General features: G+C 37.5%; 1 protein-coding gene across 1 annotated transcript; it reads right to left on the bottom strand.

Moving 5' to 3' along the window:
• Positions 1–3,322: 3,322 nt before the first annotated feature.
• On the bottom strand, positions 3,323–19,915 carry LOC140143024 (uncharacterized). Its single transcript, XM_072165055.1, is given in 10 exon segments — positions 3,323–4,934; positions 5,681–5,812; positions 6,131–6,293; positions 8,916–8,963; positions 9,107–9,306; positions 11,940–12,092; positions 12,691–12,834; positions 12,837–12,900; positions 13,526–13,813; positions 19,805–19,915. Coding segments are annotated over 10 exon segments (1,269 nt in total). The 5' UTR covers positions 19,817–19,915; the 3' UTR covers positions 3,323–4,869.
• Positions 19,916–20,016: the final 101 nt, after the last annotated feature.

Here is a 20,016-nt window from a genome sequence, read left to right as displayed (position 1 = left end):
CTGTAAAAGTGTCTTGGCGGCACTTTCGACCGTAAGCGACAGCACTGGAGCAGGGTTCCCACAGATTTTCGAATTCTATGACTTTTCAATGACATAATCACAACATTTCCTTGAATATGACAATATAACAGCTACTATCCCTGGTCGACCTGACCTTGCTGCTCACATTTATATACAATTCTCAGTTTGTCTTTTACAACAACAAAAATCCAAAATCATGACTTTTCCCATGAATTCTGACATTTATTTCTACAACTTTCATTTCAGTTTTTTCACAGACCAAAATTCAAAAACTTTATTGACATTTGACCCTTCTCTGAAATTTACCATGACCAAAAAACAATGTTCAATTTATTTATTCATGATTTTTGTCCAAATTTCCACGACTATCTTTTCCGTCATCTGCGGGAACCCTGTAGAGTGACATGCAACAAACAGTTGACCATGTACAGATGATGGAAAGGAAAGAAAAGAAAACAATTGTGATATCCTACTGTTAAAGCAAAGCAACCAAGATGGTGTTATTACAGTGTATGACTTCATAGGATTCTGATCTACCATTTTCAAACAAGTTCATGCACGTTTTGCAAGGTACACAAAATTGTATCAACATATAAAAGCATGCAAAAGCATAAATATACAATCATTCAAAACTGTCTTCCACCCCACTCTTGTACTGTAATCACTAAACCACTCATTAGAAACACTCTTCCTGCAATTAGAAACACTCTTCCTGCAATTAGAAACACTCTTCCTGCTGTATCATACTCTACATTTGTGAAACTACCCAAGAACTTCTCTCTCAGCTCTAACACAAACTGATAAAAACTGTGCATCAATGAAATTCTGTTCCTATTTATTTGCATAATAAGTGCAAATAACTAGTTCATCTATTACATCAAAATTTAAGTGCCAAATCAGTGTTGCCATACATCATAGATGCCCACTAAGAATCTTAGGCTAAACTAAAGGACCACCCCAAGTTCCACTAGCATGTTCCTAAACTCTACCCATCACAAAATTGTGACAATTTTCTAATCTCTTTGGGAGCTTTAACTGCTAATATGGCAACTCTGATTTTGATCTAACACTGAATTAAAATTGACAATATTCACCAATTTAACACTCACTAAAATACTACCTGCTTTTGTCCTATCTGGGATGAAGAAGTGAACCCATGAACTGATGGATGGGCCCTCATTAAACTGCTACAAGTCGTCTAGTATCTTAAGCTTTCCAATTCTGTATTGCTAGCCTTCCTGCCTGCCTGCTACCACTAATGCTAGCCTGATAGATGGATCTCAATCTTCCTATTTCTCAAGTTGCCTTCTTATTATCTGCCAACTTCACTAGAAACACTGGGTAATTCTCTAGAAACACTGCTCAATTGCTCTAGAAATACTGTTGATGCACACTGGCTAAACATTTTCTTCTGTTCACTAACAATCAAGAAACGATGTTCATCTCAAACTGGTTTCTTAAAATGTGTTTTCAAGAAACACTAATTGCACTAGAAACATTGCTGACTGTTCTATAAACACTGCTCATCTCACACTGGCTTCATAAACGGAGTTCTAGTAAAAGTTTGAAGTAAAACATGCCTCATTCTACAAATACTGCTGCTCTAGAAACTTGGCTCATTGTTAAAACCGGGATTACTTTCCCCGCTGTCTACACCTGACTTCATATTGGAACGGGTGAATTTACCTGAATGATACACCACCACTAACTGCTCTTTACATACAGCTCACTGCTATGGGCTATTCCAGTTCAAATCCACACACCCCTTGGAAGATATGATCTTAATCTCCCACACAGGGGGTGTAGATTTTGAATGGAGTCGCCCATTCAGGTAACCCTATTTGAAATTCACACTTCGAGTGGGAGATGTCTTCCATAGGGGGTGGATGGATTTTAACTGGAATAGCCTTATACGCCACTTGTTAACATCCCTGACATAGTAGAGCTAGTACATACATCCCATGTACCTACAATTCACTATGTATGAAATGGCCTGTTATTTTATATGCAGTCTGTTTACGATTCCATATAGTCACTTGCAGCAAACTTCCAATATTACAAAGGATGATGTCTAATATCCATTTCGAAAGAATGTAATCATCATCAGTAATGAAAATAAATATAGGGGCGTTCTGATCTTGTTTTTGTTCATTAAGGTTCAATGTCCATCTCCCAAGTCTACAATGAATTGAAACACTACCAGTAATATATATTGTTGTTTGGTAATGTTCACAAGGCAAACTTACTTCTAGCCTATTCACACACTGCTATTTCCTGTATCCCAACTTGTAAATGCTTGGTTGGCTACCTTGCAATTACATGAACATGATTTGCAAGGGCGAAATGAATTCTTTGAGCATTGAGCAAACAATGGAAACCACGTACAGTCCAACCCCTTATATCTGGCCAAGAAGGAACCAAACATTGGCCGGATAAGTGAATTATGTGTATATATATCTAAAATGCTATATTAAATCAACAAATTCACTAAGTAATAACACTGAAAGCTGGTATTGGGTCTTGCATAACATTATGTCCTTTTAAAATGCTTACGAGCATGAATTTTCAAGCAGTATTAAAACCTCTTTCTATGAAGATCAAATGGCTATTGGAGAGCCAAATCCATGAAGGGAGGTTGGACTGTTTCAAGATAAATATATGCATATATCTGATCATAGCTGACTAGACCTGTTACTCACAATTGAATCCGGCACATATTGCAAAAGAAACTGCACCATGTGAATCTAGAGCACTAAATACTTGTAGCTTGAAGTGCTTTCTAACCATTATAACCATAACACCCCCACATTGATTTGCCAAGTGGCACCACAGCAAAATATAGAATTGCAATTCTTTCAATCCAAATTGCCAAACTGGAATTTGATCCTAATTGGAACCCTTACGATGCGTAAGGTTTTCTCTAACACATATTGAAATTATATGTATTTTAAGGAGAAAAGCGATACACAATTTGAAAATGAAAAAAAGAAGCTAAAACACCATCATGACTCAAAAGAAAGCGGATCATTTTAAGTTTTTATCTTATTCAACATTTATTACACCAAACTGCACAAGAATAAAAAAGCACAAGCAAATTCCATCTGCATGATTTTTTTTCTCTCTGGTAAGCAAGTTTTTCAAAATATAAATAGTTCTGTATCTGTAACAGGGAAATTCTTCAATGATTATTATAGTAATAAAAAAACACCTCTGTATCGATCTGACCTAGCTTGCTTGCCTACATACGCTAACACTGACTATCGACACAATAAAAACTATTTACAAAAGCAAACTGCCTAAGTCTGTGAAAGAGTCGTTGGCTCAGCTAAAGCCCCTATTTATTGATTAATTTGTCAACCTGCCTTTGCTTCTTCAAATACTACATTGTGGGACACTGATTCCATTGAACATACTAAAATAAACTACATAATCCTAAACCTACACAAAAGACACTGGTATCAACTGGTTAACGTAACCACTTTTGATGCATTAATACCATCACAAAATATTTGAAAATCATGCCGGAATTGCTTTGTGGCCACAACTTTGTATTATACACAATGCATGATAAAAGGTCTATGAATTATTAAAATTTTATGAAAAAAAGGAAATGAAATGCCATAATTTTATCACACAATTATATACTTTCATGAGCCCATTCTGAAAAACCTTCCGTCAAAGATTCCCTAGCATTGCAAATTTTAAATATGCGTTATTTCCACAGTATGTGTAGAAGTCAATATGCCACAGTTCCAACAGTAGGATAATTTTTGTACTGAATCATTCTTATGTAACAAACAAACCTAATAAATATAACCTTTAAGTTGCTTTCAGCTAGCATATCAGTTTACAAATAAAATAATTTATTACACAAAATTCCCAAGTTTTGGGGCATTGCTATTAGGAAATTCAGAGTCATCAAACGAGTTGAGGTTAATTCAAGAAGCCTACACAAGTATTGTGAAAGTCTTTTCCTACGTGAGCAAGTGAGAAAATCTATGATGCAAGACTGGGGGTAAACTAACTTGCACATCAAGTTCAGTCACATGATCAATCACATGATCAAACCAGTCTATTCAGTTCACAGCACATAATAACCGGAAGTCTGAGGAATGATCTATCCTGGACTTTAATCTAGCCCTCAACTGGAATTGTACTTTCTCGGATCAAGTTGCGTTCCTACAGCTGGAATGGCGAGTTCTTCCCTTCTAATATTTTGCACATCACTATCAACTGATTTCTTCAATGGAATGAAGTCTACACTATAGGTAAAGCTAGTCTCTGTTGCTGGGTTATAAAACTTGGTTTGCTGGGTTATAACCTTGGTTTATGGAGATATGAACCTGGTTAAGGACCTGACAACTGTTCTTTTCACTTAGCTTGCTTCCTGCCTGCCTGCCTGCTTGTGGGCCTGTTCTGTTCCTGCTCTGACTAGTAATCCCATATAAGACTGAGTGAGTGAGATCTAGCTTTCTTTCATTCTTTGTTTCCCTTGGCTAGCTGGCTAAACCCTCATGGCATATCATTTCCTGTGGTGGAATTGGATGGATAGCAAATTTTACATGGTTAATACTAACACTCATGGAGATATTCTACAAACAGTTCTTCATCATCTTGTGCAATAACTAAATATGCTAAATTTTCACTTTCTAAATTTAAATGCTTTTTACCAAATTACTAATACCCCTCATATTACCAGGTTCATCTTTATAACTAACAGCTCCCTTTCATTTGATGCGTTTAGAGTTTCCCTGAATGTATTTTAACTTGCCGTATGATGAAGCCGTCTTGATGTCACTCAATAGTGCTTACCTTTCCAGAATGTCTGTTTTTTTTTTTGGTGCACATTTAAAATCGTCTTCCCATTCCTCCTCCACCTCCGCCATAACCACCACTGCCGCCACCAAATGAAGCTGTAAAATTAATGCAAATGGTAATAGTCAACACCAGAGGATGGTTTAAGCCTGCGGTTCCTACACTGTGGGTCGCGACCCTTTTAGGGGCCGCAGCCACATAAAATACATATCTGTGCATTTATGTGCAGGGTACCATCGTATTGGTCAGTAACCACACTTTTACCCATTTTAGCACTGACATAATTTGCAAATTGTTGCCCGCTTTGCGCATTTGTCCTGGTCAAGCCATTCTGGGAGCCAGTCAGCAGGACGATGTGCCCCTCTGTCGCAAAATATTTTTCTGATGAAATTTGGGTCCCCGGAAAAAAGTTTGGAAAGGTCTGGTTGAAGCACTTCCCATCACCCACTGCGTTGGGAGCAAACTGGCCAAGGTCACCTGCATACTGCTTGTCATCTGGAGATTGGTAGTGACGTCAAAATGTGAGAGAGAAAGCATTCTGATTGTGCCGCCTTTACCCAGAGCGTGTTATGCCGATTCCAAGAATTTTAAAGCTCAAACCCGCTGTGATGTCACTACCAATCTTGAATGCAGTATATTTTCAGTCATTTGAGCTGCAATTTCACTATACAACAATTAACTTGTACCTCTGTACTATCTGTACGTTTTTGGTTTTTTTTTGGTCCTTTCGACGGATTGTGGGAAGTACTTCAATCATCCTCTGGCCCGAGCACAACGAACAGGTAAAAAACCCTGTATCACTTCACCTGGACAGAGCTTAACAACCTGTGTGAATTAGACTTACATTGGTATGGGCCTTGTCCCCTTCCGCCGCCATAGCTACCGCCTCCTTTCATGGGGCCATAACTGGAGTTGCTACCACCGTAATTTGAACCAAAGCTGTCGTTGTTGAAGCTGCTTCCACCATTGCCGTATCCTGCATGGCACAAAAGTACAATTTGGGAGTGAGCAAGTTTGATCAAGAATCTCTTAATGGTTATAAAATACATGATTCGCAATGCATGACTTGCTGACTGCATTTTTTTTATTAAATCAGATGTTTTACACATGTTGCAGATCTTTTAATGTTACTAATTTACAACTGCAAATGAAAATTCCTATTTCACTTGATGCACCAAAAAGTTAGGTGGGAAAATTATAACAAGATTAGGATAGCAATATAATGTGAAGTGGCACATTTGCTATGTTTACTATTAAATATTATTAAACAATCATAATTATTCTCATGGCTTACCTTGGCCTCCTCCATATCCGCCTCCACCATATCCGCTGTTTCCACCTCCATATCCTCCACCTCCTCCACTATTCTGTCCATATCCTCCTCCTCCTCCACCGTAACCACCACCACCACTACTATAGTTATCCCCGCCGCCGCCGCCACCTCCAAAGTTGCCACCCTGATGAAAGAACAAATCAAAAATAAATAATTCATTATTATAAAGACAAGATGTGTAACATTCTTAAACCTCATAAATATTCATGAGCCCATCATGCCAAATGAAACTTTTTAGTAGCAGTATTTCACGGTTGCCAAGGGTAGTGCTAGGCTGCTTTTTGGGGTCCCGGACTCACCAAAATACAGTTCGGACCCCCTATTTTTAACTTTTCTGCTGAGTTCAGGGGTCCCTGCAGACCCCCAGCTTTTCAATCTAGTGCTACCGCAGACATACTATTTATGCTGCATTTGTGCAACTCTGACTCGCCAAACTCTATTACGGACCCCCTACTTTCAGATTTTCTGCAAGTTCGGGGTCCCTGCGGACTCTGGAGCGCTTTGTTCTAGCGCTACCCCTGCCGGTTTCCAACCTTGAGTAACAAGTTATTTCGGGTCTAGGGGCTTTAACTTCTCCTTTTTTTAATTCAGGTAACCTGTTACTGGAATTTTGACCTTCGTAGGCCAAGGAAGGGCAGGCAGCATTAGTTTTACAAGGACCAATTAGGTACATTCACCAGCTAGACAAAGGATTTTATTGCACCATATGCACCACCGCTATTAGAAGCATCTCCACCCCAATGTGTGGCTCTATAACAAAACCAACTATGGTGCATTAAAGGGTGATCTACTGACCAGGTATGATCCAGGGGCAGCCTGTTCTAGCATCACATCACATCACAGGTGGAGTTTAAATTATGCGAGCGGTTAAAAAAAAAAGGGTCACAGGCAAAACCCTTACGATAGAAAATCATGAGGCTATCATTATGGCATGTTTTAAAGCTGCATTGTGTACCTGAATTCTAAATTTTCTTGCGCAGTGGATTTAGCAGTAGGCACTTATTGAACATGTTTTGAACTTATTTCATGTCAAGTTGCATCTTATTTTTTAAGTCAACCTTGACATTTTATGCGACTTGTTTGCCTTTGTAAAGTTTATACGACTAGTTTAATAAGCTAGACAACTCAAAATTTTGGTCGTACTGTCTACCCTTCCCCTACCTCTGGATACCTGCACTCTGCAGGTGTATACCTCTATAGTTTGTGGGTTGTGACAAGTAAGTCGGGCAAAAATTGGGTTGGCGTGTGTGACATAATTGGGAGCCGCTATAATTGGGAACCGCTGCATTATACAGAATATGTGTTAAGTCCCATTGCATGATGGGATATCATCTGGGATTTAGATTAGTGACATTCACCAGGTAGACAGATTTGATTACAACATACATGTATCCCACAATGCAAATTGAGTCCAGTAACCTTCAGGTGTACTGGTGGAATTTACATTATATGAATGCAGAATAAATATTAAGAGTCCCTCCCACTGCATGATGGTATAACATCTCATGATCTGGGATTTAGATTTCTTATATATGTGGTAAGCGCAGATTACAACTTACCACAGTCTTGACCAGTCCAACAAACTAGCCTTTTAAATTTTAGGCATCAAAATTAAATTACTGCACATCCCTTTAAATGCACACTAACCGACTATAATTTGGTTCACCTCAAGTTCGGTAGTGACAACAATGCTTTTTTTGCGGTTGTGTCGCAAGTGTGCAGATAAACCGCTCCTGTATGCGTGCATGTATACTCAGCATGTTTAACTTACGTGTGATTCGATACTGCGGCGGGCAAAATACAAACGTACGTCACTACCAAACTTGACGTGAACCAAATTATATGGACACACACTATGTTGTGCACTTTTCTGATTATTTGTACCTATCCTACAGTTTCCCACCCCTGCAGTGAAGCAACCGAAAACATATGTTTCTTGAAATAACAAATATTAGAACATGCCAATTTCCTTTGTCCCTTTGGACAACAAACTGTGCACATGCAAGGCATGCAAATTTGGAAACAATGTTTAACCAGGGTTCCCAGCATTTTACAAAAACTAAATTCCCTGATTTTTCCCTGATAAGTTTTAAAACTCCATGAGAAATATTTGCTCTTTACCTTCGCATACAAAAGTACATATTCACCCTTTGAAGGGGCACTGAATCGGTCGAAAACCAATTGCTCTCTTAGGCCAATCATATTCGGAAGTTTTCCCTAATTTTACTTTAAGCAGCTTTTCCCAAATTCCCGAGTTTTCTGTGTCTGGAAAAATGTATTTTGATTTTCCCTAATTTCCCCAAGTGGCTGGGAACCCTATTTTAAAACATAAGTATGCTAGCTGACCAGACAGCGCCACCAAATTTTTATGACCGAAATGCCTGAATTGTATCATCATCAATTTATCTTTCTATGGAAAAGAAATCGGTTCTTGGCCTTGGGTAAACAATTTTGTACCATATATCTCTGCATGTCCCTCGTGTTGGAGTACTTTGAAAGTAATGTTGGAATTCAAGTGAACGAGTGCAAATGTTGCCCCTAGGGTGGCTCTCCTGGGTAATCAATAGTACACGACTTGATACACATCGCATCGATTGGAAAATTCTGACATGATCTCATCACAACTGTGTGTCACAGAAACTAATGTTATGTCAATTGAAAGTTTCACTAGACATAGACTATGCTTGATTTTTGGGGGGACCATGAATTCAATTATACAGGTCTAAAATACTTTCTATATATTTACCAGTTTGGGCGTCTCTGCATTCTCTTCACTACGCCCAAGTTTGTTGACCTATGTATTGAATACATGATACAATGAGTTTGGTGATACAGAAAGTAGGTATATTGTACATGTATTCATTCACACAGGTTTCACAACCCGTGTCAAGGATAATTAAATAACGGAGCATATTGAGTGCCAAATCCAATACATACCTGACTGTAGTTGCTTCCGCCTCCACCATATCCTCCGCCGCCACTTCCATATCCACCGCCTCCACCACCATATCCGCCTCCGCTACCATATCCGCCTCCACCACCGTAACCACCTCCGCCACCGAAGCGTCCACCTCCATTACCGCCACCGCCAAAACGACCACCGCCGCCGCCAAAACGATCACCGCCTCCAAACCGATCTGGAAGCAAAACAGAACATGGAAAACATTATCTTTAATATCATCATTCCTACACCAGGGTTGCCCAACATTTTCAGCCCGAATCGTCGGTCAAATCATCGAAAAGTTGCTCATTTCTCTCTTAACCATTGGTTTCTATGGGACAGGAAACTACCAGAAGTTGCGGGAGCCATGCAATGTTGAATTTTTTTCTTCACCATTGCTTTCTATAGGAGAGGAAACGATCAAAATTGTGGGGAAAAACTTCAGAAGTCACCAATTTGGGCTACCAAATCACCGGTTTGGCAACCCTGACATGCACACAGAGTTACTCAATGCATATAAACTTACCTTTACCCTTTGTGGTGGGAGAAATTCTAGCTTTTATTCAGTTTTGACTACTACAAATTAAGAAAAATTTAGACAGACAACTTAGCATGCCTTTTGGGAATAAACAAATGCCATCAAGTAAACGCTGTACAAGCTCACCTACTGTAATTTTGAAACTGTGATGTGAATATGGAAAAATAAAATATTTGGAAAACTGAATGCCACTACAATGGCCACAAAGAGCTAGACAGTGAGACAAAAAACAAACAAACATGCAAGTTATGCTTATCAATCTTGTTTAAACTTTCATGGGGAGGGAATTCAACACAAACTAGAATTCTACAACTTACCAGTTTCGGAAATCTAACTTCTAAAATACTTAATAACTAGGCCTCACATTAATTATTTTAACTATCTGCTTTTTATAACAAAACAAAACAAAAATATTTATAATTAAAAATAAATAGATTACACAGCAACTTTATCACAGGTGGTTTACCTGGACCATGGCCAAATCCGTTCATATCGTCAAACCCTGGGCCGCCAAAGAAACCTGCCAAAAATTGTAAACAAAACCTCCTAATTTATTGGAATCCTAGTACCTGCACATGCCAGTAAGTCTAATAAACTGCTAGGCCTACACAAAACATTTGTTACATACTGCTCTCAAGTAATGTACACTTGTGATACTGATCACAGAGTTAGTAATAAATAAATAATAATATTTTGGATTTATATAGCGCATTTTCCCAGAGGATTTAAGCGCTGTAATTTTGCTGCGACTGGTGAATCACCAGAATCAGATCGCATCAACTAGGCCGGTTTGCAGCTGATGCGCGACGGAAACATATCCACACTTAGATTGTAACATCCACCAATTATCTGAGCAGCTCCCCAAATTCCATTGGGAAGGAAGTTTTTGATAACCAAACAACTAATCACCGATTTTTGAAGCAGGAGGAAACCGGAGATCCCGGATAAAACTTGCCAGAGCGAGCTTGGATCGGATAAACCAAATGCACATACAGTCCTTGGGCATGACCGGAGCTTGAACCCCAGACTGTGGAGCAGAGGTGCAAGATGAGGGAAAAACCGCTGTGCCAACTCACTCTCCCATAGTAACTTAGGGAGATTCCACTCAATCCACTGTGCTGGTCCAGCAGAAAAAGAAGGTTTTTCATTGGTTAAAGAGTGAGTGCAAGGAAAAACAAGAAGTCTGGTATCTAGAGCAGAGTGAAGACCCCTGCTTTTTTTCTTTCTTATGAGGCAAGTTTTTAAAGGTAAGTAAGGTATTTAAAAAGCAAACCTATATTAGCATGTCTGTAAACTGCAGAAAATTGAAAAGAAAAGAGGTTGTTGATTGCATTTAGCCTACCTCCTGGAAATCTAGTGATTTGTTTTGTAAAGATTAACTACATCTGGCATTTAGTATATATTATATTAGGGTTAGGGATGTAAATTAACGGTTATTTGTCTAACGGTTTAAACAGATCACAATCCGGTCCGTTAACCGTGTAAACGTATGTGATTTTTTAAATTTTTTTTAATACTTTAAACGGTTCGAGATTTTCCTAAACGGATAGTGCATTTTACAGTCGGTTAAACGTGTAAACGTAGACACCCCTAATTAGGGTTCACCTTATTTCACAACCACTGCAATTCCATACAGGAAGTATGAATGTACCTAGATTCTCTATTTGAAGATATTACAGGTGAATAGTTGGTCAGATGTGTTTTCAATTGGTGTTCGTAGTTAAATTGCACTAGTGAGCTGTGAGCAGTTGTGATTTTTGAAACAAAATTGTGTTTCACACAAAAAACAGATGTTGACTTTTGAAACTTGCAGGTGAGCTTCACATCATTCTCCAAAAGGATGTTCAATAGTGGAGCTGCCAGGGGAGCAATTAAAAGATATTGTTGATCATTGAGATTCCAGGCGAGCTTATCGTCACCTTCCTGAGCAAGTTAGGAGAGCGACAACTCAACCAGGCCTTGTCTTTTGAGGCGAGTGAGTGCAATCACTCGCCTAAAATGAAGCTGAGGAGAGCTTTTTATCACTCGCTACATTTGGTGTAATACTAATATAAGTGATTAAAATCACTCACCTACAGCTCACCTGACAAGTTTTGAGGAGAGTGATTTGTCACTCGCCAGCAATTTTCAAAAGACAGGGCCTGCTCAACACTTCAATAGTTGAAACTTGCAAACATATAGAACCACACTGCAAGGATGTTGATCATTGATAAATCAAGGCAAATCTAAAACCAAAATTAGGGATGGATGGAATGGATCGTGCGTTAAGAAAAATGACATGAAATGCTTACCTCCACCTCCCCTTCTTCCAAATCCACCTCCTCCAAATCCACCGCCACCTCCCCATCCGTCACGTCCACCACGACCGCCTCTCTCCATTTGGTTCTGCGGCACAGCCTTCTTGGCTTCCACCTTCTTACCGCAAATGACATGCGTCTTGAAACCTATACAGAGAAAGAAACATATAACTGAATATTGCATAGCAGAATCTTCGATTGAAAAGTGACCAGGTTTGGCGGTGACCTGCTGAGTCCAGGGGTCCAGGCATGTAACTCTACACAGATGTACAAAAATAAGGGGTCTAAATCACGGGGACCTGCCAAATCAATGAGTCCTGGACCCCAAGACCCCTTAAAACGCTACCCCTGAAAGTGATGTACCACTTTTTGGCTTGAACTATCTGTAAAAGCAAGTAAGCTGCATTGATACCGATGCCACCAATAGACCGAGAAGATTTGCCCCTTCATTTTGCATACCACTGGCACTTTGTCTAATTTTTTTTCTCATTTCACCACAAAATGAAGAAGAAAAAAATGCAAACAAAATGGAATGCATACCTTCCAACCCTATAACCTCACAAATAGGGACAAATGTGAGAAAAAATCTGAAAATAGGGTCATATTTTTGCAAAAATAGGGACACATTGTAAAATCGCCCTCTTTTATGCTTTTTGTTTCAGTAAAAATAGGGACAGTTGGCAGGTATGGGAATGGTTGTAGTACCTCCTTAAATTGAACATTGCTTTCCTTCCAATCCACTTACCACAGATTTTGTCCACATCGTCTGTGTTATTGAATACAACAAATGCAAAACCCCTCCTCTGCTTCTTATCTTTGTCCAATGGAATGACTACCTGCTCCACTTGACCATATTTGCTAAAATAGTTCTTGAGATCATCCTCTTGATCCCTTCACCGATTCCACCTAAGAAGATCTTCTTGTTTGGTAATTTCATGTTTTCATTTTCTGAATCCTGAAATATATGAGACAAAAATACTTCACATTCTAGCAGACTTTCGGGGAATTCCAACCTGGGCTTAATATAATGACTTCATCAACCAAATTGAAAGTTATTAATCAGACACTGCAAGCTGGATTCCAAAACTTTAATGTCAGCAATCAGAGCCGTCCATTCGTCATTGGTTTCAAGAGGTAGAGTGCACCTCCCTGTCTGTACCACCTGCTACACTTCAGCTCAATGAGACAATCAGCATTTAGTAAAACACTAGCACCAAGAGTCAATCAATGAACAAAGTAATAGCAAGAAAATACACACAAAACTAAGAGAATGGATTGAACTTTGTCATCATTTTGCTTTCCATGTATTTTCACAAGGCATCATTTTGTAATGCAGTATTTTTCATAAAATGTTCGCTTTCACTAGTATATAAATTTAATTTTGAAACCAAACTAATGAGATAAAACAAAGAAAATTGTTATTTCATTCCAGCGCCCAATCTCGTCAATGCGTGCATCTCAGTCCATCGAGCGTTACAAAGGTTGATCAGTAATGATCACACTTGATCAACACCGGACTCTGTCAACATGCATCAGTAACATCGCTAATAAATTTTCAGTATTAACAAATTTGCACTAACCTCTCTTGAAATGGCTCTTTTGCACTCAATATATCTGCCTTTGATGTTGTGTCCTGATTTTGTGTCTGGCTGTGCCTTCTCCCTTCCATCCTTGATGACATGGTCTACCGAGGCTAACGTCTTGAATGTGACAAAGCCAAAGCCCCTGGACTTCTTGTTCACCTTGTCCCTGATGACGACTGTGTCTGTGATCTCTCCATACTTGCCAAAGTATTCCCTCAGGTCCTCTTCTGTCGTCTCAAAGTTGAGTCCACCCAAGAAAAGCTTTCGCACTTGTTCTGGCTCGTGCTGTATATAAAATTGAGCAGAAGGGGAGAGAGCAAATGCGAGGGAAAATTAGATCTCTACTTTTTTTAATACACAACTTGCTCTCTAATCTAAAGGATTTGTGCTTGATATTAATGATAATTGTTTTTCTAACAATAAAAAGGCATAATGTTGTGATTGCCAGAGTCATCCTTTAAGGACCTTGCATCTTGATTTCCTGTTTCCTGTCACATGTAGGCCTAAATGTTATTTAATTTCACCCGTGTTGTGAACCAAGAATCATAAAAAAATTCATTATTTGGCAAAATAGTACTTTTTTTTTATTTTTCCTAAATATTTTTTTTTTAAAGTGTTCTTCGGAAGCAGCTGCAGGGAATAAGGTCATGTGTCTTATGGTGGGGCACATTTGCTTTACAAGCACTGATTTTGATCATGTGTCTTCCTTTTCACTAAAATTGATACATGACTAAACTAAACATCTCGCACCAGCAAAACTATACATTTTTGGAAAGCTTATGTTCCAAGGAATCCAACTATGTAAATTTGAAGTTGGTTTACAGGGTGTGTAAGAAAATATATAGGGTGATATCATGAAAAAATTAAATTTTACTAGTAAATTGATTATTTACGGCATTTGCTACTGATATGGAATACCTCAAATGAAATCTAATTTTGGGACAGGCAACACTATGAGCTTTAATAAAATGTATACTTTTGCTATGTTATGACTGACCAAAGTGGTGATACAGGGTGCGAAAATATACATAACTTCATGCACAAAATGTTGATTACATTTTTGAAAATATTTTCTTTAGAGTGTATCCTACATTTATTTTAACTGCATATTTAGATTCCTGGGGTAAAAAGCTTTCCAAAAATGTATAATTTTCCTATCTTAGGGTGTATAATTCTCAAGATACAACAATTGAAAGCCAAAATGCATGTTGTGACTGAAAATTTTTGCATTTGTGTGTAAGTGAATAGTAAAAAATTGTGGTTCTTGTGACTTGCAGTTCTCAGTGAATACTTGTAAACACGATTAGATGAAATTAATAGCTGAATATGAATAATGAATAAACAAGCTTTCATTTCAGGTATGATTTGCATGTATAGCACACAATTTGACAATGATATAATTAAAATTCAAAAAGATTTCATGTCTTCAAAGCATTTGCCATAGAGATTGTACATACTCCTCTACCACATATCCTCTACCACATATCCACCAGGTTTACCTTCGTTAACATTTTAATATTTTTCGCTAATTAAACGAATTGGAATTCCAAATTGTGAAACACATTTGAAAATTAGAATAATCAAGCTGTATAATGAGCCCAAACTTGATGCAATTGGACAAAGAATAACTTTGTGACAATTTATCAGAAAGGGAAGAGAAAAATGTAACGCCACCAGGTATTTTGTGGTCCCACCATAAGACACATGACCATAAACATTTCAGTCTTCAGTGATCCCAAGGGTTTAGGCAGCCAGCCGTGTAGGGAGTGTTTTACACACCCAAATTTGTAAATACACACCCAGTTTTTCCCCACATGGACTATACTTTGTACACAAATCTTAAATTTACACACCCAGTTTTTTTTAATTACACACCACAGAATTAATTAAAGACAGAGAATCGGGACTCGACCGACATCTTGATACAGGCATGGAGCAAAAATTGGGGGTATTCGGTTTCCCTCGGAATGCACTCGAGGCATTCGTTGTCATTCAAGCTTCGCGGTTTATATCGGTTTGAAATCAATACCGAAACCGATACCGACCGTTTTTTCAAAAACCGAAAAACCGAAAAAAAAAAAAAAAAAAAAAAAATCGATTTTATTTTATTTTATTTTATTTTTTTTTTAAATGTTTTTCCTAACCTTATAACCCTCTAACCCACCCCAACCTTACGACTACCCCTTCTGCCAAACCTTACTATAACTATACAAACCCATCCAAGCCCAACTAACCTAACACCCTTGCCGAATCGGGAATTAGGGATGAAATTTATTTCACCTAAAAATCGGACCTATATATATTTTTTTTTTTTTTTTATTTTGTTTAAATGTTTTTCCTTACCTTATAACCCTCTAACCCACCCCAACCTTACGACTACCCCTTCTACCAAACCTTACTATAACTATACAAACCCACCCAAGCCCAACTAACCTTTAACCTAACCCAAAACCCTTGCCCCCTTATTAGGGGACAAATTGATTTTAACTTGAAAATCGGACAGGTATTTAATTTTTTGGATGTTTTAAATGCATGAATGTGTTAATAACGTTTTAATTACTTTATTTTGCCTTATTTCATCGATTTGCTATTTTTATTGCTAAATTATAAAAGAGAAACCTTTAAAGAATTTTTGAAATTTCAAAAAAAAATCTAAAATTCTGAAAATACAAAAAAAAATACATTCAAGTGCATAAGTTGTTTTTTCTTCTGGGTAAGAATTTTTATCTTACATGCACCAGTTTCTTTCTTGCAGGTTAGAAATTTGATAAATAGGTCATCATATACAAAATTCATGCATGGGCCTATTTATCAAATTTCTAACCTGCAAGAAAGAAACTGGTGTATGTAAGATAAAAATTCTTACCTAGAAGAAAACAACTTGTGCACTCTAATGTATTTTCTTTGTATTTTCAGAATTTTAGATTTTTTTTTGAAATTTCAAAATTATGTGAAATGTTTCTCCTTTTATAATTAGCCATAAAAATAGCCATTTTGATGAGATGAGGCTAAACAAGGTAATTGAAATATTATTGACATATATTTATGCATTTAATAACACTAAACATGTCTAGGTCCGATTTTAGGTGAAATCAATTTACCTCTAATTCCCTCTTTGGTGTTGGGGCTGGGGTGTTAGGTTAGTTGGGCTTGGGTGAGTTTGCATAGTTATAGTAAGGCCTGGGAAAAAGGGTTATAGTTTGTTTAAGGTCAGAAAAACATTAAAACAAAGTAACATTTGAAATTTGAAAAAGAATATTTTTATATGTTTATACATGTAGGTCCGATTTTTAGGTGAAATTTAAATTTCCCAATTCCCCTTTGGGGTTGTGACATGGGTGTTAGGTTAGTTGGGCTTGGGTGGGTTTGTATATTATGTAGTAAGGTTTAGGGGAGGGTTAAGAGTTTGTTTATGGGTAGGAAAAACATTAAAAACTTGTGAAAAAATTTAAAAAAAAAAAAAAAAAAAAAATCAATTTTTTTTTTTTTTTTCAAAAACCGATTTTTCGGTTTATATCGGTTTTACACAGACGGTTTATCGGTTTTCGGTTTTTACAATACCGATTATGCCTACAAGCGCGACATGGATGAAGGGCGCATTTAAGCGACGCACTTGATGCGACCTGCACGCGAGTACCAAGACGCTTCAGATGAGACGCAGAATAGTTTTTGTTCGTCTCCGCACACCGTCGGCAAGGACCCGAATACCCCCAATTTTCTCCCCATAGCTGACGGCGCGATTGTATGTGGCGGTATAGGGAGTCCCGGTTCTCCTTCTCTAATTCTGTGTTACACACACCCAAACCTTCAAATCCTGCCTAAAGCTGAATTTATACTCTGATCGCCGAGCGATGCGATTAATCGCTTTTGAAAAAACGATTTGCAATCGCCGAATTTTGCGATGCATCGCTCGTCGCTTTTGCATTTATACTTATCACGGCGATAGCAGCTGATAGCGATTGCAGACGACAATTAAAATATTCTAAATGCCACAAAATACATGTTTAAAACATCAGTTGCTGTCAATAATTATTGCTTTGAATTAATTCATCACCAAAAATTAATAATCGAGAAAGGTAAATTAATTAGCAAAATAATAGATTCAGATGGTTGTATATGATTGGTTGACGCATTCCTGTGTCAAGCGATATCGCTGGGAAGTTGAGATTTCTTCAACTTGCAAAAGCGACGTCGTTTTTGCCTCAGTAATTTGAATCGATTGATCGGCTTGACGCTCTGGAAATGTAAGTAAACATTGAGCATGCGTGAAAATCACTTTTCTGCAAAAGCGATTGAGTATAAATTCAGCTTAAGACCTTAGTGATCCCCTTTTCATTTTGCTATCTGTACATCATATTCATACATGTATTTGGTGGGGCCAGAGGGACTAATTTTTGTGAGAAATGGAAATCACCTTTATGAGCTGAAAAAAAGTGACAGGAAACCAAGTTTCAAGAGCCTAATAAAAGATTATGAAGTGAATACAAATTATAACTTTGTCCATTTTTGAAACAAACTTATATTACCAGTATAGTAATTTTTGTCCTTAGAATTTATTTTTTAATCAACCACAAAAGCAATTACATTTACTTCAATTCTTAGCAGGTTGGTCAAAATTTTGGGGCTTTTATTAAAAATATTTAGAAATGGAAATTTCTAATTTTCATCATCAACTAATGATTAAATTTTTGTCTGCGTCTACATGCAATAAATGCATGGGATATGGACGCAAAGGAGAGAATGGTCAACTAAGGAGAGCTAAAAATCACTCTCCTATATCAGATTTAAGGAGAGCAGTAGAGAGCGATTGCTCTCGCTCTCCTCAAAAGGCAGTCCCTGGCACAGTGTCTATGGTTGAAGTTAAGACAGTGACTCAAGCCCGGATATTCGAGCACGGTACCTACCCTTTTTTTCCCTAGACCCGGATATAAATTCCATTTACGGATTTAATTTTTTTTTTTAAATTTTTTTTCCAGCTTTGTAGTGTCCCTGGACCTTGAGTTTATGCTCGGATCATTCATTGTTTACTTATTAATTCAAAATTTTTTTTTTTTTTTAATTTTTTTTTTAAACGTTTGATACGGGTACCCGGTTACCCACCCAAAATTTACCTCGGGTACCCGAATACGTCATTACCTGATAGGTCACAGGGCTTTAGGGAATATCGATTTTTAGTGCCTCAAATTAATTTTTTCCTGTATCTTCATATGTGATGCGATGAAGCAAAATCAGTCGGAACTCAGAAATATTGATTTTGAGATGTAGCCAGACAAAGCAAAGGCAATATTTCCTTTTGTTTCCTGTTGTTTTGGAAAATCATTAATTGCTCATATTTTTGGAACTGGTGGTTCAATTTCAATGGGGTTTTCTGCAAAATGCAGCTTTCTAAATGCTTTTTACTAAAAAGAAACTGAAAATTTAATATTTCCGAGGTTCCGACTGATTTTGATTGATCGCATCACATTTTTTTTTTTAAATATTATAAACCCAGCAAAGTATTGAGATGGATTTTTGAATTTGTCACCAGTCCCAGCAACAACACCAGTCTGGTGGAAGCGGAAAAAAAAATTCACTTCAAAACTATACAATTAAAAATCAGAAGGTATCAATATAATATTATAAATATAAATAATTATTTAAATTTAAAGCTGGAACAAAAATTAAATCTTGCTTGCTGTTTTTAGTAATGCACATATAAATCCATTTTTGCTAAGCAATTCCTCCCCGTTCCCAATTCAATTATTTATGGGTAAATTACTTTTGAGCATTTTCAAACAGATAGGAATTGGATTTTTGGTGTTTCACCCTGAGACTCCCTATTTATATATAAAATCATAAAATAAATGATATAAAATTAAAAATAAAGCCTGTTCCAATCAATCCAATGATTCAGCCGGCAGCAACTGGATGCTTAAAACAAGTCAAGAAGCTTTATTAATCATCATATCAACCTTCACTCCTGGTTACCAGAATCAGGCTCACTTCAAAGTTCAATCTGCACAAACATTCTGAACAGCTGTGCATCATGACCACGTACAGAACAATGGGCACATGAATGTGCACGATGAACAGTGTGAACATGCATGTCGCGTCGCTTTTCCAATGAATCCCGACAATGCACCAGACAAGAATTGCACGAAATAACTAAACATTCAACTGTAAATGCTATAAATCACGTCTAGCAGAAATCTGCGCTTTCTTTTCATTCTACCGGTTGCACTTATTTCACAATTTAGGCTATTTTAAGGCTATTATTTCAGATTTAAAATTACTTACTTCTTCTGACATGATGCTGTGTGTGTTGAATAATGGCTGCAAAGACCGGCTGAATACACGTGATCGATTACGCAGATGACGTAGCCAAATGATAATCTCTGCTACAGATGCTGGGACTGCGCGATTTACAACAGTGTTTGCGCTTTGGCGTTTTTTTAGCGATCAAAGTACAGCATTGAGACTAAATCAATTAAGTTAGGTGGTTTCCCGAA

This window comes from Amphiura filiformis, chromosome 20 (genome assembly GCF_039555335.1).
Source record: "Amphiura filiformis chromosome 20, Afil_fr2py, whole genome shotgun sequence".
NCBI classification, from domain to species: domain Eukaryota; kingdom Metazoa; phylum Echinodermata; class Ophiuroidea; order Amphilepidida; family Amphiuridae; genus Amphiura; species Amphiura filiformis.
Note: the sequence above shows the minus strand (reverse complement) of the source record. Positions and strands in the feature narration are given on the sequence as shown.